This window comes from Mya arenaria, chromosome 10 (assembly GCF_026914265.1).
Source record: "Mya arenaria isolate MELC-2E11 chromosome 10, ASM2691426v1".
In the NCBI taxonomy this organism is placed as follows: domain Eukaryota; kingdom Metazoa; phylum Mollusca; class Bivalvia; order Myida; family Myidae; genus Mya; species Mya arenaria.
The window spans coordinates 48,441,951-48,469,559 of record NC_069131.1 but is presented as its reverse complement, the minus strand read 5'-3'; the positions used below and the strand labels follow the sequence as shown (position 1 = coordinate 48,469,559).

At 35.5% G+C, this 27,609-nt stretch overlaps 1 protein-coding gene across 1 annotated transcript; it reads left to right on the top strand.

Annotated features, from left to right (window-relative positions):
- The first annotated feature begins 14,481 nt into the window (after positions 1-14,481).
- Positions 14,482-25,939, top strand: LOC128204764 (MFS-type transporter SLC18B1-like). The gene is made up of 9 exons (XM_052906170.1): positions 14,482-14,538; positions 16,860-16,950; positions 19,712-19,845; positions 21,342-21,440; positions 21,832-21,932; positions 22,423-22,602; positions 23,576-23,650; positions 24,864-24,957; positions 25,757-25,939. The coding sequence occupies exons 1-9, from the start codon at positions 14,500-14,502 to the stop codon at positions 25,937-25,939; spliced, it is 996 nt and encodes a 331-aa protein (XP_052762130.1). The 5' UTR covers positions 14,482-14,499.
- Positions 25,940-27,609: the final 1,670 nt, after the last annotated feature.

Here is a 27,609-nt window from a genome sequence, read left to right as displayed (position 1 = left end):
TGACCTATTTCATTGACAATATTTGTTTGAATTGTTTAAAACGAACAAAATTTTGTTCTGTTCTTTTCTCAATTGATCCATATTCTGCATACTTTATATCCGAAACCGACAAAAAACAGCCTAAAATTATTAGTTATGGTACAGTGGAAACTCACTAAACCGGATCTCCACAAAACCGGAATCCTTGGGATTCTGGAATTTTATCAGAGTCCCGGTTTTCCCCTTCTATTTTCAATGTAAAAAAATCCCTACAAAACCGGAACCCCGGAATTCCGGATACCGGACAAAAAAATCGAGAAAATTTGTAAGTTGTCAACGTAATTTTACCTCACGAAACTTGACGTTTTGTTCAAACATGTCAAAATAATTCTGTGTATTAGGAATTCGCGAATCATGTGTCACTTTGTTTTGACAGCCGGTACGTCGTTAAATATTACACCTGTGATGTTGTGTTAACACGATAATCGATAATGATGATTGCGCTGTGGATTGACTGTCGCGCGATAATCAAACTTGTGAAAAGAAAATTGATTAAAACATTTATTTGTTTGTTGCAGAAAATAAAGAACTAGAAACGGTTTTTTAGTGATCATTTTGAAGGGTTGTTTTATCTAAAGACTTCTATGATTGAATCAAATTAGAGCGGTGCTTTAATTAAACTATCAAACATACTTAACAAGCATTAAATTACGAGAGTTGAAACTTGTTTTATTTCAAGACTTGGAAAAAAGATGGTTATAAAAACGCAGAAATGTTTAATTATGCTTATCACTTTTGCAAGTGCTTTAAATCATGTCTCAACCTCCGTCTAAACGTCGGTGAATTGAACTGTCCCTAGAGGACAAAAGCCTTTAAAGGTTAACTCAGTTAATATATTGATTAAACTTACTCCGTACATCGAATCCCCACTAAACCGGAATCCTCACTAAACCGGAAATTTTGCCCAGTCCGGACCTTGTTTAGTGAGTTTCCAATGTATTAATTTCCAATAACAAGATACAAAATTAAACATATCGGCACATTTTTAATACAATAAGCATATAAAAAGCGCATACTCTCATTTGGCAAACTCACTACATTTTACAATACTTCTATGCAATTTAAAAAAAATGAAATTCTAAAGTTATATGGTCTATATATTTAAAAAATATTGGCTTAAGGTCACAATTCCTCTCAATGGTAGAACATCTATGAATTAAAAAATTATAACATTTAATATTCAGCCTACTTATAATATTTCCTTCGCAACATAAAAAAATAGCTAGTGTGAATGTTTCTATTTGTCATAGTTTCAAGAGTTTATTGGCAAATCGCACTAAACTATTAGGAATAAAGAAGGAATACAACTACTAGATTTAACTTTGTTTATGTTGTTATTTTTATGTTTTATTCTTACAGTAAACTTATTTTGTAAATTCAAATGGTATTAAATTAATTCCTCATAATTATAGGAGTAAACGGTTAAGATATGACCATTCGATTTCTTAACGGTTACAAATTGACTAACACAATGGTTACGAAATGACCAACAATGAGCGGTTACGAAATTACCATAATTCATTTGACAAGGCTTTTACCAGCTGTTTGTCTGTGCAGAGCGGCAATTTTACCTGGGATTGGCTGGACCGAAAGTCAAAGTACCTGCTATTAGCATGACCTTGGGGGCCCATGCTGCAATTGACTGTTGCATTATTTGGATTTTTTCTTAACTTTACGACACGCCCCCCTACAGTATTTTATTGTCAAGTTTAGTAACATTTATTTACAGAAATTGGATAACTTAACAAGTAAAGTAAACTGTACTGAGCTTTTGAACAAACCTACATACTTATAAATCAAAATTGATATTTTAGGGTCTACACTGAATAAACCCAAAATGTTAGTTTTGATTTGCTTAATTCGAACAGCATTTAGTCTATCCACACAAAATTTACAGGATCATCAGATAACAAATTTTCTAAAAATTCTCTGTTTGCCAAATAGGGAAGACAGGTTTAAGTGGGGTTAAAAGGTTGCTATCTGTGACCAAAGAAATACTGTTCAAAATTGTGAGTATTCATTTATCTTTCGTTCAGTAAAGAGCATGCAATGGCATAGTGGTTGGATTAGATAATCTGACAGCGGTGCTGGACGTCATGAGTTCAAATATTGTTGTGAGTTCAATGTACCAAAAGAATACCTTTGGAATACACAATTATCTATAAAAATGGCAGAGCAAATTGCCCATATTGTAGTAATGTCTTAGATCCAGCTTGGATAACTTGGGCACAGTAAGCGGTTCACACCAAGGGAAATTCTCAGATAAAACAGCGCTTATGAACATGAACATTACATTTTTCATTGAGACAGAAAAAACATTATTGCTGATCTTCTGAAAACAAATCTTGGATTTAAACAAATCACCAACAAAAATATATGCATTTTAATCACACAATGTTAACAACAGCGCCACAGATCTTATCTGTATGTTTAGGGTTTTTAAAATTTAGCAGTTAAATATAGATTAGCATACTGGTAGGTCTGGTTGGTCTGTTGCTTTAGATGCTAAGTAAACATAATGTCAGTGATTTCATCACTATTTCTATTAAAATATCAGTTTTCTTCTTCAGAGCTTCTCACATTTGCACCATTTTTTTACCATTTGAATCATAAAAAGATAACAAACAAACACGGATGGAACATTTAAAAATACAATTCAGTTGGTTTCTATTTTCTTGCTCATTTTTGCTTGAAATTATTCTGCTTGAATGTGATATTTGTTGCTTAAATTTGAACTTAACTCTTTGTGAATATTTAAGAAATGTAAGGGGTCAGATTTCAGATTGCTCATTATTTCTGGAACACTAAATACTTTATTTGATTGTGTACACTGCACTTTCTTGTTAAGCATTCATCCAAATCATTTGGGTAAATATTGGCAGAAAAACTGCTTTTAGATTTATACTGGTCATCAAAACCGGCACTGACAAAACATAAGATGTGTTTAATTAATGTGTGGGAAAGAGGTTTAAAGGTGTCCGCCCACAATGAAATGCTTGTGGGTCACAGTACCCCTTCAAGTAGTTCTTGAAAAAAAATGATTCTCTCAGGTAGCGTTTGATTATGTGTACATTGTATCCTTGTATGTATTTTCAAGTGTACACATGATTTATTTTAGGTTTGTACAATTTTAGTTGACATTTTTTTTAAGATTTGCCTGCCCCTGTCTAAACACTTAAATTCTTGGTCTTTGGACTATTGTCTGCAACTTCAAAACACACTTTTTGGAACAGGACACATTTTTCTGATATTTTATCCAGTTTGACTGCAATATAAGTTGTATTTATCAATCAAGTAAAAAATGACTTATATTTCCATAATTACCTGGTAGTTATTTGTTAATTTGTTTTAATTCATGGATAGGTTTATTGCGAGTGTCATGGAAAGCTGGAACTTTTCAGTACACAACATGCAAACTGAGAATGAACTGTGTGTGCCGGCTTTGTGAACAAAAACGCAAGGCGGCTATGGTTAGTTGCGTCAAGATATCCTTGGGACCCCCCCCCCCCGGACACGCAATACAATTCGTGTTTCGCTGATCTGTTGGCTGGGATCAGATCATCCATTAGGGGATTTAGATATGTTACCCCAGCCAACAGGCTGAATGTTTAATTTTACTCAATACTAAACTTTGTTTTAGTGCGAACATCAACATGTTTATCTAATTGCAGTTGCTGCTTGGGACAATAAAGTTAATTCAGCAACCGTCTACCAGACTGCAAGATTCATCTCTTCCAAAGGATGTTGTACCTTTCCAGGTGGGTGTGCATTGATTGATTGATTGATTGATTGATTGATGGTGAGTTTGTGTAAATGAATAATTGTGAAACCATAACCAAATGTTGGGCTGTAAAGGTGTGTATGTGCATGCTTCACATATTCTCCGTCCTGGTTGGCATACTGGACCGTCATCAGACACTCTGCCATGAATGTTAGAGAGTTTAAAGCTATTTCTTATTTTCCTGTGTAACTATATTGATGTTAGATTAAATTTACGCCGCCGTGTTACTGAGTAACAATTTGAAATTGGGCCCAAATCATCAAGCTAGAGCTTTGCATAATCTTTTTCAAACTTCTGCGAGATTTCTGCCCTTGACAATATTTGCTCGCAGCCCCCCTCAAAGTTGCACTTTGTTCAGTATTTGAAAGCTTACGGATACACTTTTTTGTTAATTTGAGATCTTAAAGTGGCTACTTCTAAGTAAATAGATGCTCAAAGTAACTAGATGCTCTGGGTGTTCACTGGGTGACAAAGGCTACCCAGTATTGGTTGTTTCTTTTTTCTGAAAAGATGTTTCTAGTGAATTGCCCAGTTGCAGTGGTTTTGACGCCACAGAACCAGCATAGCTCCATGACAGATATATATGTTTTCATCATTGATGTCAGTACTGCTGTATTGGAGGCCTCACAATTTCTGTGTGGAAATGTCATCTGATACACTCATAACGGCTTATTTCTAGCATAGCTTTCGTAAGTGCATGGCCATTCTCTGTCATTTTCAGATACACTGTGTTTTGTGTGGATAAGAAATGCAGAGTGGTACCACCAATCACCTAAGCCACCATTCCCCTAACAGACAATAGGCTCATGGGGACAGTTCCTGCAATTTACAGAAAAGCTCTCAATTGTAGCCCTACGAACTTCAGGTAAGCGATAAATCTGGACTTCAAGATATCTCTGTACTCACTGTAAGTTTATACATCATTTGAATAAAACATAGGGCCGAATTCAGATCAATCACTCTCACTCACACTCAATGAGTTAATCCTCTGTAATCACATAACGGTCGAGATATTTTCGAGTGAAAGGTATATCCGTATTCACAGGTGTGAGTGATAAGTGTTTTGCGTTAGTGGGACATTTGTGAGTGCTCGGCTAGGCCACTTGAACCGCCCTCGAGGATTGGTTGTGAATAGGAATATATCAAATATTTGGAACAAATAAGGGACATGCTCGTTCCCAGACAATATTTAAGAGACCGGGATAATCCATTGAAGTACATGTTCATTCAATAACGTGGCCATCTATAAACAAAACAAATTCAAAAGGATGCGCCTATCATATATTTGTTTTGTTTCGCAATGCTCTTGAACCCCCAGCAATGTTGATGTTTGCAATTCATCAATGGCTGCAAAGACAGGCAGCTAAAGGTACGTGAAGTTAGCATCCTAATGGCATGAAGTTAGCGGCTTAGCAGCGTGAGGTTGGCAGACTAGCGGCCTAAATTTGTTATCTATTTCAAGGTTCAATGGTTTAAATGGGAAATATGATAAATCAATGTTTTTAGTCGTACATTAGCGGCCTTAAATTGTTTTCTACTTCAGAGCATTTTTATATGAGTTTTCTTCTAAAACAATGCTAAAATAATTGTTTTCCTATGCAAAATACATCACACTTGAGCGGTCTTGCGGCGTGAACTTGGCGGCCTGGTGGCCTAGCGGCCTAAAAATCCCCAAAACTCAATCCAGCAGCCCAGGAAAAGGGGGAAATGCTGATATTCGCTAAAGGATGTTGATTTATGAAAAGGACATTTAATTTATCATTCTTTTAGAAAAGAAGGCATATAAAATGCTTTGGAATAGGAAACAATTTTAGGCCGCTAGTCACATGAGGCGTGTAGGCAGCCAGGCCGCTAACTTGACGCCGCTAGGCCATTTCATAGCGTGGTAAGGGAATTGATATGTATTTTCCAGCCTACATTCAGCTGGATTATCATTATTATTATTAATATTATTATTATTATTATTATTATTATTATCATCATCATCATTTTCATCAGCAGCAGCTGCAGCACCACCACCACCAGCAGCACCACCAACACCAACACCACCATATCATCATCAACATCATCATTATTATTATTATTATTATTATTATTATTATTATTATTATTATTATTATTATTATTATCGTCATCTTCATCCATTTTCCCCTACATTTCTTGAGTTGTTTTTCACTCCGAGGTGTTATTTCCCCATAAGAAGTAGATTCATTCGCTAATTCTATCCATCTGCTATTTTTTCAACTTCCATTTTTTCAACTTCCATATATTATATTCAAACGCCCAAGACCGCTTTATGTAGAATACAAAAGCAAGATTATATATGAATACATATTTAAATTACGTAATACAATGGAAAACGGCTACATATTTAAAACAGCAACAACAACGACAACAGAAAACATGCATTTAAACGTATTTTGCAACAGTTATTTACAACCCAAAACGTTTATTTTTATTAACCAATTGTTTTAAAATGTAAATTTCAGTTTCAGAATAACACTTATTATCATTTGTTTGTTGCCATAACTAACAATAAGGTACTCAAATCTCAAATAAACATATGTTTACAATGTATAATGTAAATATCACCATAGTCAAACAGATAATCCGATATGATCATGTAAACATACGTGTATAATTATATACTGTATTGCTCACTTGATGAAGTGGAGTGTTAGCAAGGCGTGTGAATACGAACAGATCACTTAAGTGTCACTCCCCATATTCCACTCAAGTGTTCATTTGAGTGTCCCTTACGGGACTGTGGTTGGAGTGTGAGAGAGAGTGGATTTTCTGAATTCGGCCCTTACAATTTCAGCATCAAAATCCAGGTTTAGATCCCAGACCGAACTTTGTCTCCTTCATTAAACTTAATTTCAGATGTTCTATAAGCCACATACATGTTCACTACTTATGACGGATAAGAACTTTTGCAAATTGATTATAAATGCGTTTTCCCAGATTTACACCCTCCTCTTGCAGATACTGCCGATGGTGAAGCTTGGGTGCACTGGGCCGGTTTTCCAGCCGTGTGGAATCAACATCTCCAGCTGAACTGGGGCCGGGAATTATATAAGACTCCTTAGCAGCATGGTGAGCTTTTGCGTATTTATTTCCAGGCTCATATACCCGACCAGACTTCTGCGTTTAAGCTTTCCTTTCGTCATTTTATTAAATAACGTATCTCAAGTCTTTCAATGAAATCACAACTGTGACACCTTTGGAGACTAGATTTAAATTAAGGAACCATTATGTGTAGAAAGCCTTTTGGGTGATTTAAAATCAAATTAGTAAACAGGATGCTCATGGTTCATGGTTTATAATTGGCCTTGTGGACCTTTCATTCTTTACTTTGGTAACAGCCGCTTAAGTATGTAAGAAGGGGGGGGGGGGGGTACAGATGTGATAGTAAACAGTGTTTAATAAGGTATATTTGTTTTTATTTTATCACCATTTTGAAGGTAATGATTGTGTTAAATCAGGGATAAGTAACAAGTTTAACACAAACACTGTAACATGTTCTTTATTTCAAATAAATCTATAAATTATCTCTGGAGAATTTAGTCTGATCTCCATTTCTCAGAAAATGTAGCTGTCTAAGTGCCTATTCCATCAACCTAATGAATGAGATTAAATTATACAGCGTTATATGAGCTTAATATGTGTTTTCTCATTCTTTAATATTAGTGAAAAATTGTCAGAAGATAATTAGACCAGTATCCATTACTGCAATCAAACAATCAAATATACAGGGACAAGCCCACTGGGCATATAATATAATTAAACCCTGTTTAGGGGCACGAGGCAAACAGAGTTACTTTCAAACGTTAAAGCTGCACTCTCACACTTTGGATGTTTTGACAACCTTTTTCATTTTATGTCTTGGATTGGAACCATCCAATTTTTGCGAAAAATTAAATCCCAGATTTTTCTATTTAAGTTAAAACATTGATGTTTTTTATGCACTTTTCTTAAACCGTTAGTAACATTAATTTTCGAACGGAAATATGAAATCTGCGATCTGATCTTTTGTCAGCCATCTTTTATCATTGGTTTGCAGATAATTACGCAAAAACTTGCTCATTCCAAGACAAAAAAAGTTGTGGAAACGGTATATCTGTGAGAGTGCAGCTCTAAATGTTTAATTGCTTGATTTTACTACTGTATTAGAAATTACAGGGATTGGGGCATATTTTTAGTGTTTTTATTGCTTGTTTTTGATTCATACAGTCATACTTTATTCTTCAGGGCACAACTTACAAATAGACAAAACTGGAAAATGGTCATATCAAAAGGTCAAAGATAATGCAAGTTGAACAATCATATTGTTCATGGCTTGTATTTTTGGTATATTTTGTTGCATATGCTATAGAAAAGTTGAAAGTTAAAAATAAATTCATAGTTGAAATGATGGCTTTGAATGGTATTGTCCGATGAGAAACGGCACTATTAAGAAATAGGTATAATGGTACTTTATTTATTTTAATCAATTTTAGATATCATGAAAATTATTATCTTATTTAGTACATGAGACCTTTTAAACAGTTATTGACAATATAACAATGTGTATATGAAGCTTTAGATCAACACTTAAAGCTGCACTCTTACAGATTGTCAGTTTAGACACAAACTTGTCTCAAAATCGGCTGATTTGGTTATCATTCCTTTAATTCAGTCATATTAGATAATTCACAATAGAACCAATCAAAAATGTTTGGTAAAACTGCCGAAAAGTTCATTTACATTAAATTGTTCGTAATGCTTTTAGTCATAAAACATCATTTTTTTACATAAATATGATGAACTGCAATCTGATCTTTTTTCAGCAGTCTTATATCACTTCAAATTGGGTCTAGACATTTCTGCAAAAAATGCTCCATTTATAGACAAACAATAAAATAGTACCAGTAGTCAAAACGATCAATCGGTGAGATTGCAGCTTTAAATACACCTTTTAAGACCGCTGTAAAATTCCAATGGTTTGCCTAAATCTTTAAAGCTTAGCATACTGTTTAATTGACAACCATATTTATTGTTTAAAAGTGTCACGATATCTTTGTACAATGTTTTTATATAATTCATTAAAGAAGTCAAAACAAATTTGTTTATTTTGTAATTTGTTATCTATTATTTAAATGACTCAGACAAAAATGGGAACGTCAGTGCTAGTTCTTTTACTATTAACATCCCATGAAGTTTCTATTGGTGTAGCAGCAAGGAGGTGTTACATTAAGGATGCATCATTTAAACCAAATTATACATTCATATGCACATCATACAGGCGTGTAGCAGCCTATACGTGAATACGCGGCTGAATCCACATGATTCTGACAAAAAAATCAACCAAAGTTGCAGTATGCGAACTTGACTACATGAATCTAAAACTGGTTATTTTCCAGTACTAAATAATGCACATCGGAACGCCCAGAATGCACTAGATTGCACCATGGTTTTCAAAATTTTCTGAGGGGGCACGCCCCTGAACCCCCCAGCACATTTATGAATTCACATGAATAGAGGGGTAGCTACGCCCCTGACATAATTGAAACCACAGTGTGGCTAAACAACACTTATATGTTTATCATACGCAGTGATCTTCCATGGAAATGCAATCGTCAAAGAAACTGAAGGGGCTGTTTATATGGACTAGATTTGAAATGCACCAAGTGTTTAAAAAAGTTGATTTCAGTCACGAAGAGAATCAACCATACCCCACACTTGTTGGAATAAGATGAAATGTCCACTTTCCGCGAGAAAGAAAGTACATTGAAAATGTTCATTTGATTCAATTGACTTTATCTTTTTATAAATATGTTGCAATACATAAAATACGTTATTTGTTATAATTGTTTACCCATGTTGAATTTTATTTGGCAAATTTATAAGAGATTTAAATATTAAGAAACTCAGCCGCCAAAGAGGATATGATTATGACATACTTTTTTTAAATCTTTCGAACATGAGTTTTTGAGTGAATATAAGCGAAGCGTTAAGTGTTTTGAAAATGCATCTTTTACTTGGATTTTATAGATTGTTACTACGAAATAAAGTATGGCGAATCAAACGAAGTGTTAAAGCCAAGCTATTGATGGCTGAAACCCTTCAATAAATGTTGATATGTGCTAATATATAGTCTTTGAAGTCCAAAATTTTGAAATGCGTTACTAACCCGATTCAACAAAAGGCTGTTGCACAATCAGTTGATTGACATAATCACGTGATAAACCAATAACTTCCATTAGGGTTAAAATATTCAACACCTTAGTATGAGTACCTGTGGGCGAGTGGATAAGCGATTCGTTTTTTATTCTATGTGTTATCTGCACCCCCATGTGCTTGCTCCCAACTTGAACAAGATTAATTTTTAATACTTTAATCGGTTTTTTAAAAATGCAATTGAAGTATAAAAGAAAATCAACCTGGTTACTATTATTTCTGCAATTTCAGTACCAAGGAGTAAAATAAATATACATGTAAATGTTTTCAGATGTTTTCAGATGCATTATGAGGAAAATATGTTTGGTGCCAAAACATGAGAGAGTCTCTTTAAACGGAAAAGTTTTGGCAGTTACTCAGTCAGTCAGGTGATGATAAATATAATGCATAGCATCATCGCTCTGGAGTACGAGAACGTTGTATACAGAGTATGTTTTTACTGAACATGCGTCTGTTTATTTTGATGCCATAAAAGGTTTAAACTGTTTAAAGGAACTATAACATTATGAAACAACAAATCTGATTACAGATATCAGTGGCAGATCCAGGAATTGACTTAAGAAGGGGTACGTGAAACTCATGGGCTTAATCTTTCCACATCCGCCCCTCCCTCAGAACAGAAATTGAATGGCTTAAAATGATGAACCGGGGTGGGGGTTAGACTCCCCTAATTTATAGTCCGAAACATTCGGAACTCCTCGGCCATTTTTTCAAAACCAACCTCGGATGTATATGGACGGTTTACATACTTAAAAAGTGGTACGTTTAAGTCCGCTGCAAATAGATCGCGTAGTAATCTTAGTAGTTAAAAATTATGACGTAACTCTTGGGAATCGTAATTATGTTTGCAATAATACACTTCACTGGCAATCAATTTAAACTGAGAGCAACGAATACAACTCTTAAACACTTCATTTAATTAATGCTTTTATTAAAAAAAATACGGACTACTTCAACAGATGTACCGGCATACATCCGAGGTTTTTTTTTGAAAAAAAATGGCCGAGGAGCTCCGAATGAGTCCGAAATAGTGCATTTTTATCTTAATATTGTATTTTTTTCCGATATTGACTGAGAACGTATTATAAACGGACGATTTAAAGGGGTGGGGGACGGCGCGCGCGCTGGGACCGACCCCCCCCCCCCCCCTGAATCTGCAATTGAGTACATGCATTAAAACCGTCTCCGTAGCCTATTGGTTAAGGCGTTCTATACCCTTCATTCAATTGACTTAATACTTCACACAATTGTTCAGGACCATCAGCCAATGAGGTTACATAACTACATAATACAAGTTATGGCCCCTGATTGAGGTTAAAGTTTTAGGCAAGTAAAATTTAAGGAGAAGTTGGAATTTAATAAAAAAAACTTCCATGGGTCACAATGAACCCAATGAACAATGTTCTTTAATCATGAGCTAACTGTTCAAGCGTTAACAGACACATTCCTGTGCAGACGAAACTTTTATTGTTTTTACAAGCACAGAACTTGTATTTAGCATTTACAGTTTCTATATAATTCAACTGAAAGTTCTATTTAACCATAATATATCAAATATTAAGTCACCATTCACTAGCGGATTGAGAAGGGGGCGCAATCGGCGTACGCTGCCTTTAAAATCGTCCAAGTTTACTTTTTGTGTCAATATATGAGAAGAAAATAAATACGCACATAATGCATCATTTCCGACTACAAATTGTTAAACATTTCTTGATTGAGTAACCCTCAATCCTCCTGCAAACGCCCCTTAGTAACGCCCCTTCTAACGACAATTCCTGGATCCGCCCCTGGCCATTATATTTTTTGTTTATCAAACGGTACACATACCAAGTGACTGAAGCTGAATTTCATTTAATGAATGAGATGGTCTGTAAAAGATTTCCGATGAATATCCTATAAAATTTGCAGTCCTCCCGTTTCGACCGGTCATTGTTTGTGGATTTATTACACACAATGATATAAAAATACTATTACAAAGTTGTCTCTTAAGGTTACGGGAGCCTTCACTGTCAAAAGTAAGATATATATAATTTGTCCCCCTAATGCCATAAAATATGGATGGTCCCCTTAATGCCTCAAAAATAATATAATATATACACTGGTCTCCATAAACCCTTCGACATATATACCTGTCCCCTTAAAACCTGCAACATACTTACAAATTATTAAGGAGACCGCAAATTACGTATATTTTTTGTTAATTAATTTTAGAAGCCTAAATCTTGTACACATAATAAATGAACATTTCAATACTAAATTATCAACAAAAAAGCAAAATAAAGTATAAAACAAAAAATATACAAATTGTCTCCTTAATGCCGTAAAATACATACGGTCTCCTTAATGCCCTAAGTAGATATATATATATATATATATATATATATATATATATATATATATATATATATATATATATATATATATATGAAAAGAGAAAGAAAAAAATACGTAAACGTTTGTCAAATAATCAAATCATGTGTCTTACATATTTTACGCTACATTTTCATTAACAACTAAACCATACTCGCTAGAATGTAAGAAAAGGGTCACCAATGTTTTTCTTTTTCAAAATCCCAAATTGAATACTTTTTGTCTCATACTAATTTTTCAACTCAATTCAACTAAAATGTCTTAATTCAGCTTATTGTTCTTTGTAAGAATTCTTCAAGGATTGGTACTTCAAGAATTCCGAATGGACCTTGCCCATGTGCGACTTTAAATAAGTTTACATACTACCACACGTGTCATTACTGTTACTCAACAGTTACAAAAAAAACAAAAAAACACCGTTTTCATACAGTGACTATTGTTTATGAAAGGACATATTAGATGTATTTAACTAACCATGTTATATGTCACCGAACGCGTTATTTACATTAACCGCCATCTTTAGTCGCAGACTCGGGAAACATCCCTTAAACCTACGCAGACTCCATTTACGCCCCCCCCCCCAACCCCATATGTGCTGCAGAATTGTATTTATGTGCTATTTTATCCATGATATAAGTGTGCCTATCTTTACCTATCTTGTTTCAGATGCCGATTGTTGGGAGCAGGTTTATGTTCTTGGCTGGGCTCTTCATATGCGGTGGATGTACGCTTTTATTTGGGTAAGTTTTGCGTGTACTAGTATGTGGTGGATATACGCTTTCATTTGGGTAGGTTTTCCATAGATGTTGTGGATGTCTGCTTTTTATTCGGTAGAGTCGGTACATTTTGTGGAAATACGCTTGTATTTTGGTAAGTTGGGCGTGTATGTGGTTGACATACGCTTTTATTCAAGTTATTTTGGCAAACATATGGTGAATACATGCGTGTATTTGTAACGTTTTATTTCATTACATGTTTTGTTAAACTTCATACCACAGTTGTATATGCTGAGTGTACAAATGACTCGTTAAACTGTATAGGAACACCCCACTTGTCCGGCTTGATGACCACAAGTGCTACATGAGAACCACGGCACTTCATGAATTCAATTGTTTGTTTGGATATATCTGATGATTCATTTGCCACTAACTAGCTCACATTCATATCATTATATGATTAAACATATTATATGATTTAACACGTACGTACGTACGTATACTTCTAACGTTTATACAACTACAGTCGGATCCCGTAGGCTCGAACTACCAGGGACCGGCGAAAATAATTCGAGCCTCAGAAAAATCGAGCCAGGCTGAATGGTTTACCTTCAGTATAATGAAATCGGTCTTTTACATCAGTTCGAGCCAACGCGGTTCGACTGTACAGTTAGTAGTTTGCAACGCCTCTGACATTTTTATCAGACAATAATATGTGTCCATTCCAGGGTCTTAGACCGTGTGGACGTTTCCGGAGGAACGGATATGTTCGTGGCCTACTGTTTTGTCACTAGGGTCCTACTGGCTCTCGGCGGTACTGCGGTCACTAATGCTGGCTTTGTCATCATGATTAAGGCGTTTCCTTGATAACATAGCCACCGTGTTTGTGAGTATTATTATAAAAATAACATATCAACTGATTTTATAATTATTATTTCACACCTAACATTACTGCTGCGTTTTTTGAATATTATTTCAAATCAAACTTTACTACTGCGTTTGTGAATATTATTTCACACCTAACATTACAACTGCGTTTGTGAATATTATTTTAAAGCTAACATTACAACTGCGTTTGTGAATATTATTTCAAAGTTAACATTACCACTGCGTTTGTGAATATTATTTTAAAGTTAACATTTATACTGATTTTGTGAATACTGATTACGATGCGTTTTTTAATACTACATTGTATTTGAAAGCTAACATTAACACTTCGTTAGGGAGTATTCTTATTTCTTTAAAGAACGCACCGCTATGTTTTTTGCATGTTAGTTTTAAGCAAACCTTTGAACGTTTATGCGTATCACTAATACGTGTATAGGAAAGGTGCTTTGATTTCAGGGTATCGGTGTGGTGTTCACGGGGATAGGTATGATTGGAGGACCAGCACTTGGTGGACTACTTTACACCGTGAGTTCTCACATCTGCATTGATGCTAACAATCTTCAATACATATTGCGTTGAAATCCTTCAGTATGCCCCCCTCCCCCCTCAAAGAAGAGGGGGTATATTGCTTTCACATGTCAGTCGGTCGGTCGGTCGGTTCATCGGTAGACCAAAACTTGTCCGAGAGATAACTGAACAATTCCTGGACCTATGGTAATCAAATTAACACGAGGGTTGGGCATGGTCAGAAGATGACCCGTATTATACGGTAAAAGGTTGTCAAAGCTTGTCCGAGTGAAAATTCAACAATGCCTAGACCTATGGTCATCAAACTTGACATGGAGGCTGGTCCTGACCAGTAGATGACATCTATTGATTAAGGGGTCATCGGGTCAAAGGTCTAGGTCACAGTGCCCTTAAATGCTAATGATTACTAAATAATGCCTGCACCATTGGTCCTCAGACTTGACTTGGAGGTTTGGCCTGACCAGTAGATGACCCCAATTGAATTTACGGGTCATCGGGTTAAAGGTCAAGGTAACAGTGACCTTTTATGCAAATTAAAAAAATCATGGACCTATTGGCATCAAACTTGTAATGAAGGTTTGGCTTGACCAGTAAATGGCCCCTATTGATTTTAGGGGTCATCGGGTCAAAGGTCAACGTCACAGTGACCTTTTATGTAAAAAGGTTGTCCTAGTGATAACTCGGCAATGCTTGCACACATGGCCCTCAAACTTGACATGGAGGTTGGGCCTGACCAGATGATTTAAGGGGCCATCGGATTTAAGGTCAAGGTCACAGTGACCTTGGAGGCAAAAAGCTAGTCTGTGTGATAACTCGATAATGCCTGCACACATGGCCCTCAAACTTGACATTTAGGTTGTGGGTGACAGGTAAATGACCCGTATGAATTTTGAGTTCATAGAGTCAAACGTCAAGGTCACAACTCATATCTTATAGGTCATTAAAATGTAAGTCATATTCAATTTTCCCTGCTGCCTAGAGGATACATGTTTATCAAAATATCAGTCATCAAAAATATGATCAAAACTGGTACTAACTATCTACACACTTTCAATGGTCATAATCTTAAGACTGCCTCAAAGGCATCCTAAGTCGCAGACAAATCAGCTGTCATTTTAGTTAATGCATATTTCATTCAGTTGTCCAAATATTTCTGACAACTTGGCGCTCAGGTCGTGGGGGGCATACTGTTTGACAAACATCTCTTGTTTCATACTGAACTGATGCTAACATGCTTCAATACATACTGCATTGATGCTAACATTCTTGAATGCATATTTCATTGATGCTTACATTCTTGAATATATATTTCATTGATGCTTACATTCTTCAATGCATATTTCATTGATGCTTACATTCTTCAGTACATATTGCATTGATGAAAATATTCTTCATTATTTATTTCATTGATGCTTACATTCTTCAATACATATTGCATTACTGCTTACATTCTTCATTACATATTTCATTGATGCTAACATGCTTCAATGCATATTTCATTGATGCTTACATTCTTCAATACATATTTCATTGATGCTTACATTCTTCAATGCATATTTCATTGATGCTAACATTCTTCATTACATATTTCATTGATGCTAACATTCTTCAATGCATATTTCATTGATGCTTACATTCTTCAATGCATATTTCATTGATGCTAACATTCTTCAATGCATATTTCATTGATGCTTACATTCTTCAATACATATTTCATTGATGCTAACATTCTTCAATACATACTTCATTGATGCTAACATTCTTCAAAACATATTGCATTGATGCTTACATTCTTCAAAACATATTGCATTGATGCTAACATTCTTCAAAACATATTGCGTTGATGCTAACATTCTTCAAAACATATTGCGTTGATGCTAACATTCTTCAATACATATTGCATTACTGCTAACATTCTTCAATACATATTGCATTGATGCTTACATTTTTCAATACATATTGCATTGATGCTAACATTCTTCAATACATATTGCATTGATGCTTACATTTTTCAAAACATATTGCATTGATGCTAACATTCTCCATTACAAATTGCATCGATGCTAACATTCTTCATTACAAATTGCATCGATGCTAACATTCTTCAATACATATTGCATTACTGCTAACATTCTTCAATACATATTGCATTGATGCTAACATGCTTCTTTCCAATTGCATCGATGCTAACATCCTCCAATACATATTGCATCGATGCTAACATTCTTCAGTCAAATTGCATTGATGCTAACATTCTTCAATACATATTGCATTGATGCAAACATTCTTCATTACATATTGCATTGCTGTTGTTACAGGCGGGCGGGTTTTTGATGCCATTTGCTGTGGTTGGTGGCGCAACATTCCTCTGTCTTCCTATCGCCCTATGCCTTCTTCCACATCAACATGGTAAAACGCTTCATTATTTATCAATGCATTTTATGAACGATGAAGAAAAAAGTAGTATTTGAAAAATGACATGCATGGCGAAGCCGTCATAATCAAAGACATGATTGACTATGTGGTTCAAACTGCGAAATAGCTATTTTTCACAATTATTGAACATGAATTTGTTCTGGTTTGACTATGTGGTTTAAACCGCGAAATAGCTATTTATTTTCTCACATTTATTGAGCATGTGTTTACTGTATCTGTCGTCTTGTGCGTCGGTTTTGTTCTTTGATCATTCTGCATAAAAACAAGCTTGAATGGCGAGCCCCCTTTTCAAGTGTTTTGTTCGTATTCTTTAAATGAAACTTTGAATTGAATTATGGTTTAGTGATCGATTAGTGTCAGCAGGCACGGTACATACTCTATCAAAACTACACATGTTATACTCTTTTAAAGTCATGATAAAGCACAAGCGCATCCATGTAGGGGGGGCGCTCCCCCCCTCTAAAATCGATTAAGTTTACTTTTTGTTTAAATATAGGATATTTCTTTCACAAATTCCCCAAATCTGCCTGACGTCACTTTAAACCAAATCAATTAATTAAAGTTTTGAGGGCGGGGCGCAGGTCAAAAGGTTACGCCCATACGTTATGCCCCCTCTGACATCAAAGCCTGGAGCCGCCCCTGTACAGTGCAGATAGAAATCGTGTTCAGAGGTTATGCACCAGTTATTTGTAACCACGCCACCCCCCTCCCCCAGGTCCGGGGGTATACCGGGGATAGCCGGGGAAATGGACCGTGTTTTTACCTTTCAGGTGGCCCCGCAGTGCCGGGTGAATGCGGTGGTTTTGTCTTCGCGCAAAATATAGCAGGGAATGGGCTTTACCTAGGGTCCCTGGGGTGCGGGGGCATTTGGCGGGGATTTTACCATATGCTCGTCCCCGCAGGGTGGGGATTTTAGCCGGGGTTGGCTGGACCGAAAGTCAAAGTCCCCGCTATTCCCCGGACCTGGGGGAGGCCGTGTTTACAATTGACTGGTGCATTAAACGACTATGTTTGAGGGGTGCTGTATGGCTCTGCACGTATAGTGTATATTATTAAACTCGAAATATACAGTCAAGTGAACTATTTGAATGTTGATACACATGGCCGATATAACATCTTCCGATCAAATGTATGATGAAATATCTTGATAACGGGCATCTTCAGATAATAACGTGTTTAATAATAACATCAGATAATAACATGTTTACAAACTATAAATTTACATTTGAAATATACGAGCACAAATAAGAGTGTTATCGACCTATTTCTTCGCGATAAAACCATTGCACCAAGTTTTGATTTTCGATTGCTATGGAACCATTTATAAGTAAATTTAGTGTGAACTGTTGATAACTAAACTAGCACGAATACATCATGAAAAACACAATTGCTAAAGGACTTTTGGCATGGCAAACTTGCCCAAGCGTTTGAACGTTTTATGTTGCTTGAGCCAGATCCCAAAACTCCACGCAGTCATACTTCCCTAACAGTACAGTAATGAGTGTTACCATGTTAATCACGTGACCATAATGCACCAGTCAATTGTAACCACGGTCCCCCCAGGTCCGGGGGTAATCCGGGGATATCCGGGTAAATGGGCCGTGATTTTACCTTTCAGGTGGCCCCGCAGTGCCGGGTAAATGCGGTGGTTTCGTCTTCGCTTTAAATATAGTGGGGAATGGGCCTTACCTAGGGTTCCTGGGGTGCGGGGGCATTTGGCGGGGATTTAACCATCAGTTCGTCTCCGCTGGGCCGGGATTTTAGCCGGGGTTGGCTGGACCGATAGTCAAAGTCCCCGCTATTCCCCGGACCTGGGGGGGGGGGGGTAACAATTGACTGGCGCATAACTTTATCATATCTCTTAAATTCAAAATTATTGTTTTTGTATTTTAACCGCAATGTACCGTGAATAGTTGAAATTTGATAAAAACGGTCCAAAAAATAGAAAGAAAACATTGAAAAACAATATGATTTCAGCTTAATTCGCTCATGCGTGCATAGATCTATTCTGATGGTCAGGGGAGATCACTGCGTCGGATATTGCCTGGTTCCGTGCGAATGTTTGTTATGATTCAATGATTCATTGTGTGTATATAACGGACAAGAAAGCTAACTATATTATTTCTAGTTTACACGCATGGTTTCCCTTATTGGATACGAAAGACAAGAACGAAGACTGTTTTCAACGAAGAAACTTTAGTTAACTCGCATTTCTTTCCCTTGTAAAATAAAAAAAAATGATAATTAGGGTGTTTTAAACAGAGTAAATATCAATTCGACTGTTTTGAAATTTGAATCCGTTCTCACATCCAATCAGGCATCAGCGCGCTCAGGCCTTGGGACAAAAATCAACGACGTCCTTTCCGAAATGACGTGAAGACAAGTGCTCATACAAATTTGCGCCTTTTTCTAATTAGGTGTTATTAAATGACTATTAATTCAAAGTTTTATATACAAAGTTGGCTCTATATCCCAGTGACCGAACAAAGTAGCTCGAGCGTTAATGTTTACAGAGTTTATCAAAATCGGTCCTTTACATCCAGTTTGAGCCAACGAGGAAATCGAGCCAAACGATATCGAGCCAACGGGTTTCGACTGTATTCTGTATATTTTACCTCGCGGACACCAGAAGGGAATATTGTGTTATAACTTTTGTTGCACACTCGATGAAATATATTACGGTCTTTCCTTCGTTGTTTTTATTTAAAACCGTTTCACCTTTCCGACATCACAGATGCGGAAGAAGATGACATGTCCATCCGTAAGCTGCTCTTCTCTCCACGGTCCATCGTTAACAGCATAGTGATCATCATTGGTGCGTCCGTGTGGTCAATTCTGGACCCGACACTTGAGCCGCACCTCCGAGTGGTCAGTTTTAAGCTGGTTTCACAGTCATTAGACACGAACATGTAAAATACTGCTATTCTATTAGACAAAATAATACTTCGAAAATTTGGTCGTGCGATCAGAACTTTGATTAGGTTAACAACGTTGTTAACGTCGTCGTTGTGAACTTTCAAATTATTACTGCTCTGGATGTTGAATGGATACACTTGTGATCTGCAGTATTTCTAACAAGATTTGAGACAACAATTCATAAAAAAATATGCGAGCAAATCACCAAATGTATGGTATTTAACGTTTAAAAGTTAACAACGTTTATAATGTTGTTAACTTTAACAAAGTTCCGAACAATCGGCCCAATGTTAACTGTTGTTGACTAAAAGGTTTGTGTTTTATCAACATCTTTAATTTTCTTAAATAGCTTAACATGTTTTGATATGTTTTTTTTATAATTTCTTACAAAGCAACCATGATATAAAAAATTGACTTGAAAGGGAACATTTACTTGAATGTTTGTGATGCTCGCTTAACTGTGCAATGCTATGAATGTACCGTAGGCCTGGATATGATTTTAATGCGATTGTTATGTATACTGGTATTTCAACAGATTATTTTAACATGTGAATTGATATTTCTTCGTAATTCCTATAAACATATTTAGAGGTTAATACACGGCGTAGCCGTTACGTTACGTTACGTGTTACGTTACGTTGAGTGATAATTGGCCCGAGTGACTTATAATGGCCCGAGAAATTTTTACACATGTTGGTATTTCAATGGAAATTCTGTAATCATAAGAAACTTGTTTTGGGCCCGTTGTATCACCGACTCCGTGGCCTAGTAGTTAGGGCGTTCGCCTACGGAGCCGGAGGTCGTGGATTCGATCCCTGGCCGCGTCTTACCGAAAGACGATAAAAGTTGGTACAAGTAGCTGCCTTGCCTTGTGTTCGGCATTTAAAGGGGAGTGCTTGGAAATTTGGTGTACTCATTACTGGTTTAACCCAGGAAAGTTGTACCCCGTATATCGGTGCTTTACATCGAGCACGTAAAAGAACCATGGGGTTTTTCTTCGAAAAAGAGCTCGGGTATCGCACCCGGACTTCCTTGTATCCCACCACTATCTCTTCCGCGTGCTGTCTCTTCATCAAAAACAAAGGACCCCATTGGAAATGAGTGTTTGCACTTTTACGGGTTATGCTTGACCGCAAGGTCGAAAGAAATACACACATACCAGGACAGAATGGCATCGTAAAATAACAACCACCTGTAAAAACAATAACAAAGGAAAACGTACCGTTTAATACATTTATAAACTTATTAATGTCACAGGCTCAGAAGAGTATGCTGAAAGTTCGGGGATCGAACCCGGGAACCCCTGCGTGTAAGTCAGGGGCTCTACCAACTGAGCTATCAGGACCAGATAGCTCACATACTCTCTGTACTATGCACGACAGTACAAATACACTTATATATTATTTATTGGCTGCACGTTCCGATGTGTTAAATGTGTTTAATTTTAGTATGGTATGGGTCCAGAGATGGTTGGTGTGCTGTTCCTCATCATGGCGACGCTTTATTCCGTGACGTCACCGCTCTGGGGCAGACTGGCAGATCACGTGGTACGTAGGCGTCAATGAGGAGCTGTATTTATTTTTATAAACTTTTCAAAAATACGGATAAAAATAATATAGAAAATGTGTTACACCGATGTAGTTTCTCAGGAGAAAATACAGAGATATACCATGTAAAAGCTGACTCCATGAGTGTTTAAAAACAACCAGACCCGTATGGTATGGCAACAATGGTTTCCGTCAATTAGTGTTGTAAATATGTGCATTTTCTGTTGATGTTTTTACCAAATTAATTAATTCTTAATAACCAAGTAATTTTACTGTATAGTTCAGTGTAATTTAATAAAATAATCATTTGTGTTTTTTCAGTGTATATATATATATTCTATTAACTTAGAATTTTCAGTAACAGCATTATATACAAGTTTATGTTTTCCAGCCTGACAATCGTGTAATTCTCGTCCCCGGCCTAATCCTGTGTGCAGTAGGGCTTTTACTCGCCGGCCCGTCCCCCTTGCTGGGATTCGCGCTCAGTTATAAGTATGGAAACTTCCCACTCATTTTTTATTATCTTACATACTTACTTTTATCCGCTCTGAAGCCCATCGAATTTGTGGTGTTACACGTACGGTCAAACCTCGTTGGCTCGAACTCACAAGGACCGGCAAGAATATCTCGAGCCTCGAAAAATTCGAGTCAAGCGGGAATGCTTACCTTCAGTATAACGAAATCGGTCCTTTACGTCCGATTCGAGTCAACGAGAAAATCGAGTCAAGCGAGTTCGAGCCAATGGGGTTCCACTGTTCATGTAACACATAAAATTAGACACTGTCAAATACATTTTTAAATTGATCTTATATCTTTCAAAATTAATTTAACACAATTTAAGAATGCCATTTTTTGCATTAATTTTAAAGGAATAATTTAAATAAACCGTTTTAAGCATATGACAATGTGATTCTTGTTCTTGATCATACTCGGGGTGTACACAGGCAGCCCCGAGCAGGTCACCAGTCTTACATGTTTACAGTCAAACCCCAAAGGGACCAGCGAAAGTGCCTCGAGCATCGGAAATTTCGAGTCAAACGGTAATTGTTACATTCAGTGGAATCAGATCGATATGGATGACCATTCTGTCCTTGGTGATTCTCGGGGTCGGTTCCAGCATGTGTATAATTCCGACCTACGACATCTACATAGATATTGTCGAGTAGGTGTTAACTTTTTTACACCCATGTCGGATATTGTTTTCTATGGAATTATCCTGTGCAACCAAAGTGAGGTAATTTGAATTGTCCAAGTAATGATTGCCGTTTCCAAGCGAGCCTTTATACAATTGTACCTGTTTTAAACAAAACACCATGATAATAATTATAAACGCACTAGAGGATTAAAATGGCGAATGGGGTGATAAGTCGTGTAATTCGTCTTATGATTATCCATTACAATATGTGTTGTCATATCAAGTATGAAAAAGGTGGAAATTTCCGAGAATGGTACGTAAACGTATGACTTTAATTCAAGTTGATGTTGTTGTTTTTTATTTCGGTGCTCAAGTCGAGCTATTGTGTTCGGTCTTTGTCCGTCGCCCTTCCGTCCGTAAGTCAGTCCGTCAGTCCGTCCGTTAACAATTCCTTAAATAATATCTCCTGGCAAAATTCAATGAAACTTCACAGAAAGCTTCCTTGGGTGACCCTCTACATAAATACAACAAGGGGTCACCATTGATTAACAACAACAACAACAACAACAAAATGGCCGACTTACTGTTTTGCTTTAAAAAATATCTCTGAAACTACCAGGCCAAATTCAATGAAACTTTACAGTAGCTTCATTGCATGCCCCTTTACAAATATAAAACAAGCCATCATCAGTTAAGATATGTTTAAATTGTAAGATTTTTATTATTGCTTTATCACAGAGTTGTGGACCTTTTCTTAGGTGAGCGTTTGAGGGCCATCATGGCCCTCTTGTTGTATATATTAACTGTACACGAACTTTACGGACACACCTCAAATTTGAAATCCTTCAGAAAAGAATCCTAATTACATGACAAAATATTATTTAATTGTTTTTAAGACACAAAACTTGAGAAAATTCCGATATTCGGCTCTGTCTTCTTAACTTTTTTTTCTGAATTATTTATAAGAATTACAACTTTTCATCGATGCATATATTTTCAGTGACCTTGGTTACCCAGACAGCACAAGAACGTACGGTATGGTGTCCGGTCTGTGGGTGTCTATGTACGCCCTTGGGTAAGACATGCGCTGTTTCTTTGTAGCTGTGCTTTTTTCTACAAACTCAAAGAAGCCGTGATTCAAAAACTGCATTGGCCATTTTCCATCGTTAACAACCTCGGGTGTATATGGACGGTTTACAATCGCCCAAATATTTACTTTTAACTGCGCTGCAAGAAGATCGCGCAGTTATTTCAATTTAGCTTAATAGTTAAACTGAATGACTTTGGGAATCTTTATTATTTAAGAAATAATGCAATTCACTGGCAATCAATATAGACAAAAGTTATACAAAATACACGTTTAAACACTACAATTAACATCAACTATCATTTAAATTTTTCGAACAACTACTTCTGATGAACCGGCATACATCCGAGATTGTTTTTGATGGTAAATGACCGAGGTGCTCCGAATGCTGTTGATTTTGATGGTAAATGACCGAGGTGCTCCGAATGCTGTTGATTTTGATGGTAAATGACCGAGGTGCTCCGAATGCCGTTAATTTTGATGGTAAATGACCGAGGTGCTCCGAATAAGTCTTTCGTATAACCCACCTCAATTCAATTGCAGCTATGATTTATCTAGCTCCATTTAACAGTTATCTCGCTATAACTGTTAAATTATCTCTCTATAACTGTTAAATTATCTCGCTATAACTGTTAAATTGAGCTAGATAAATCATAATTGCAAAGAAATTAGGAAACTCTACCTTTGTAATTTAACCGATTCTTAAATACTAAATATATGTTTTATTTCACAATTATAACATGAAACTTTACTATTTGCATTATTTTATATAATATTGTCATGGTCATACGTTATAGATTTATATCGATTTATTTTGAATTTGAACTTAAAACAGTTGAACCCCGTTGGCTCGAACTGGCTTGACTCGAATTCCTCGTTGTTTCTCGAATTTCTTATGAAGCTAAACATTCCCGCTTGACTCGAATTCCTCGTTGTTTCTCGAATTTCTTATGAAGCTAAACATTCCCGCTTGACTCGAATTCCTCGTTGTTTCTCGAATTTCTTATGAAGCTAAACATTCCCGCTTGACTCGAATTCCTCGTTGTTTCTCGAATTTCTTATGAAGCTAAACATTCCCGCTTGACTCGAATTTTCCGAGCCTCAAGATATTTTCGCCGGTTCTTGGGAGTTCGAGCCGACGGAGTTTAACTGTATATGTATCTTGTTACAAAGTCAAATATGCCTATGCTTTTTTTTTCAGAGACTTCATTGGTCCAAGTGCTGGCGGGTTTGGGTTTGAACAAATAGGCTTTGAGTGGCTAATGACGGTTGTGGCCACCGCCTGTGCGCTTTGTGTATGTATCGTTGGGATTATGATACTGATGTTATGATAATAATGCTAATAATGATACTATTAATAAAAATAATAATGCTTATGATTATAATGATGAAAAGAATAAATATGATAAGAATTATAATAATAACAATAATGATAATAATAATGATAATAATAATGATAATAATAATATAATAATATTATTAATAATAATAATAATAATAATAATAATAATAATAATAATAATAATAATAATACGATTATAATGATCATAATAATGATAATAATTATAATATAATAATAATAATAATAACATTAATAATAATAATAATAATAACTATAATAATAATAATAACTATAATAATAATAATAATAATAATAATAATAATAATAATAATAATAATAATAATAATGATAATTATAATATAATAATAATAATAACAATAATAATAATAATAATAATAATAATAATAATAATAATAATAATAATAATAATAATAACTATAATAGTAATAATAACTATAATAATAATAATAATAATAATAATAATAATAATAATAATAATAATAATAATAATAATAATAATAATAATAAAAATATATAATAATAATAATAATAATAATAATAATAATAATAATAATAATAATAAAATTGATAATAAAAATAATCATCATCATCATCATCTTAGTAATAATTAATAACTAATTATAAATTAAGACCAGTCAAGAAAAACGAACTTGTGCAAAGTGTCACAGGGCACATTTTTTCACATGTAATTGCCATGATTTCTTTACTCTTCATATTTGTTTTTATTTTAGGCACTCCTTGTGTTAGTAACCTGGCTTGTCGAACGAAAATGTGTCAGGAAGGTCGACAAAATCACCATCATCGAAGTTGATGACGCCACTGAAAAGACGCCATTGTTATCTTCAGCAGATTCTGATGATGTCATGCGTTCTCATCCTCCGGGATCTATATTTAATGGGTCGACATCGGTTTAGAATTTAGAAAACAAAATCAACGAGGTCGAAAAGACTGTAAAACCACCAACTGAATCATCCTAAATCAGTGATAAAAATGATCTACAATGCATTCGACCTCATCTTACCAAACTAACGGTATTAATGTTCAAACACAGCTAAACCATCGTTATGAGCATATGACAAAGTGAAAATGCTTGATATTACTCCAACAGTGTGTGTATACCACGTGATAAATTACGTCATATATGCTACGTCGGATTGCAACATTTTGCTTAAAACGAAGACTTAAAACTAAGATAACTTTTATTTTTCTTCACCATTTTGAATGAAACAAAGGGCAGTCTATGCCGCTTAAAGAGCCTCACCTTCGTTTGATTACCGGAGTTTGATAAGGTGATTAGTTTACTCAAACACGTCGACAAACATGTCACCAGAATATTGTTTTGACAGGCGGCGGTTTTGTGAAAAGGTTTGTCGAGATGTTTTAAGAAACTAAACTCTCAATCAAACTCTAGTAATAAAACGAATGCGGGGCTATGTAAGCGGCGTAGACTGCGCCATGTTTCATTTAGTATTGTGAATAAATAGTAAAGTTATCTTTGTTTAAAGACTTCATTTGAAGCAAAATATTGCCTTCCGACATATGGTGATAATTAAAGAAGTCCAACTTCAACACAAATTATTTATTTATGAAACAACGTTTCGGCCATTCGGCCTTTATCAGGTTGTATGTATATAATGAACAGGAAATGACGTCAACATCAAATGACGTCAACGTTGATAACGTCAAAATATAGCATACATTTTTGCGCAAAATAATGTCTTATAGGATCTATAGAGATACAATTATACTGGTAAAATGCAATATAAATGCATAAACAAACATCAATAAACCAGTATGGAACATATGTTTCATTTAAAATGGTGCATTCTTAGTAAATTTGTCTTTGTTTAAAGCCAAATGTTGCATTTCGACATAGCATTTATGACATAGTTTATCACGTGGTATACACACACTGTCCAATATCAGCTTTTAAATTTTTGCTGATTTCTAAATTTCCAAGGCAACAAGGAACAGTGCCAATACAAAGACTATTAAAATCCACGAAAAACATCATTTATCTGTGATATAAATGATGTACATGTATAATGTATATGACGTCATCTTACAAGACATACAACTGTAATGTCTAAATGAAAGTGAACTGTAAATATTAGGTGACATATGTGAATATGAATCTAAGGAAAGTTATAGGGCATCAAGCAATGTGTGTATACCACCTGATATTATACATATGTTTCATTTAAAATGGTGCATTCTTAGTAAAGTTGTCTTTGTTTAAAGTTGTCATTCAAAGCAAAATGTTGCCTTTCGACGTAGCATTTATGACGTTATTTATCACGTGGTATATACACACTGTAATGGGACTCATTTATGTTTCATAGGATCAGAGGCCAAACAACTTATGTAGCGTGAAATCTGAGCATAATGCTTCAATTAAGAGCTATTTTGTTAATAATTGCTTAAACATTTGATAGAAAACGCTTTATTTTACGAAAATCGTGCGCAATTTATAATTAAATATTTACAGGCCTGGTTTTGCAAAGTTATGTTCGAATAAGTATCTACCACTACCAGTTGCTGCATGATTTGCTAATAAAAACGCTTAAAAGAAATCCATTTTACC

Bases quoted from the DNA above. Each gene is read 5' to 3' on its own strand.
- LOC128204764 (XM_052906170.1), top strand. From the start codon at position 14,500: ATGATTGGAGGACCAGCACTTGGTGGACTACTTTACACC. The intron at 23,651-24,863 runs GTAAGACATGCG...TTTTTTTTTCAG, and splicing joins GTGTCTATGTACGCCCTTGG to AGACTTCATTGGTCCAAGTG. The intron at 24,958-25,756 runs GTATGTATCGTT...TTTTTATTTTAG, and splicing joins CCACCGCCTGTGCGCTTTGT to GCACTCCTTGTGTTAGTAAC.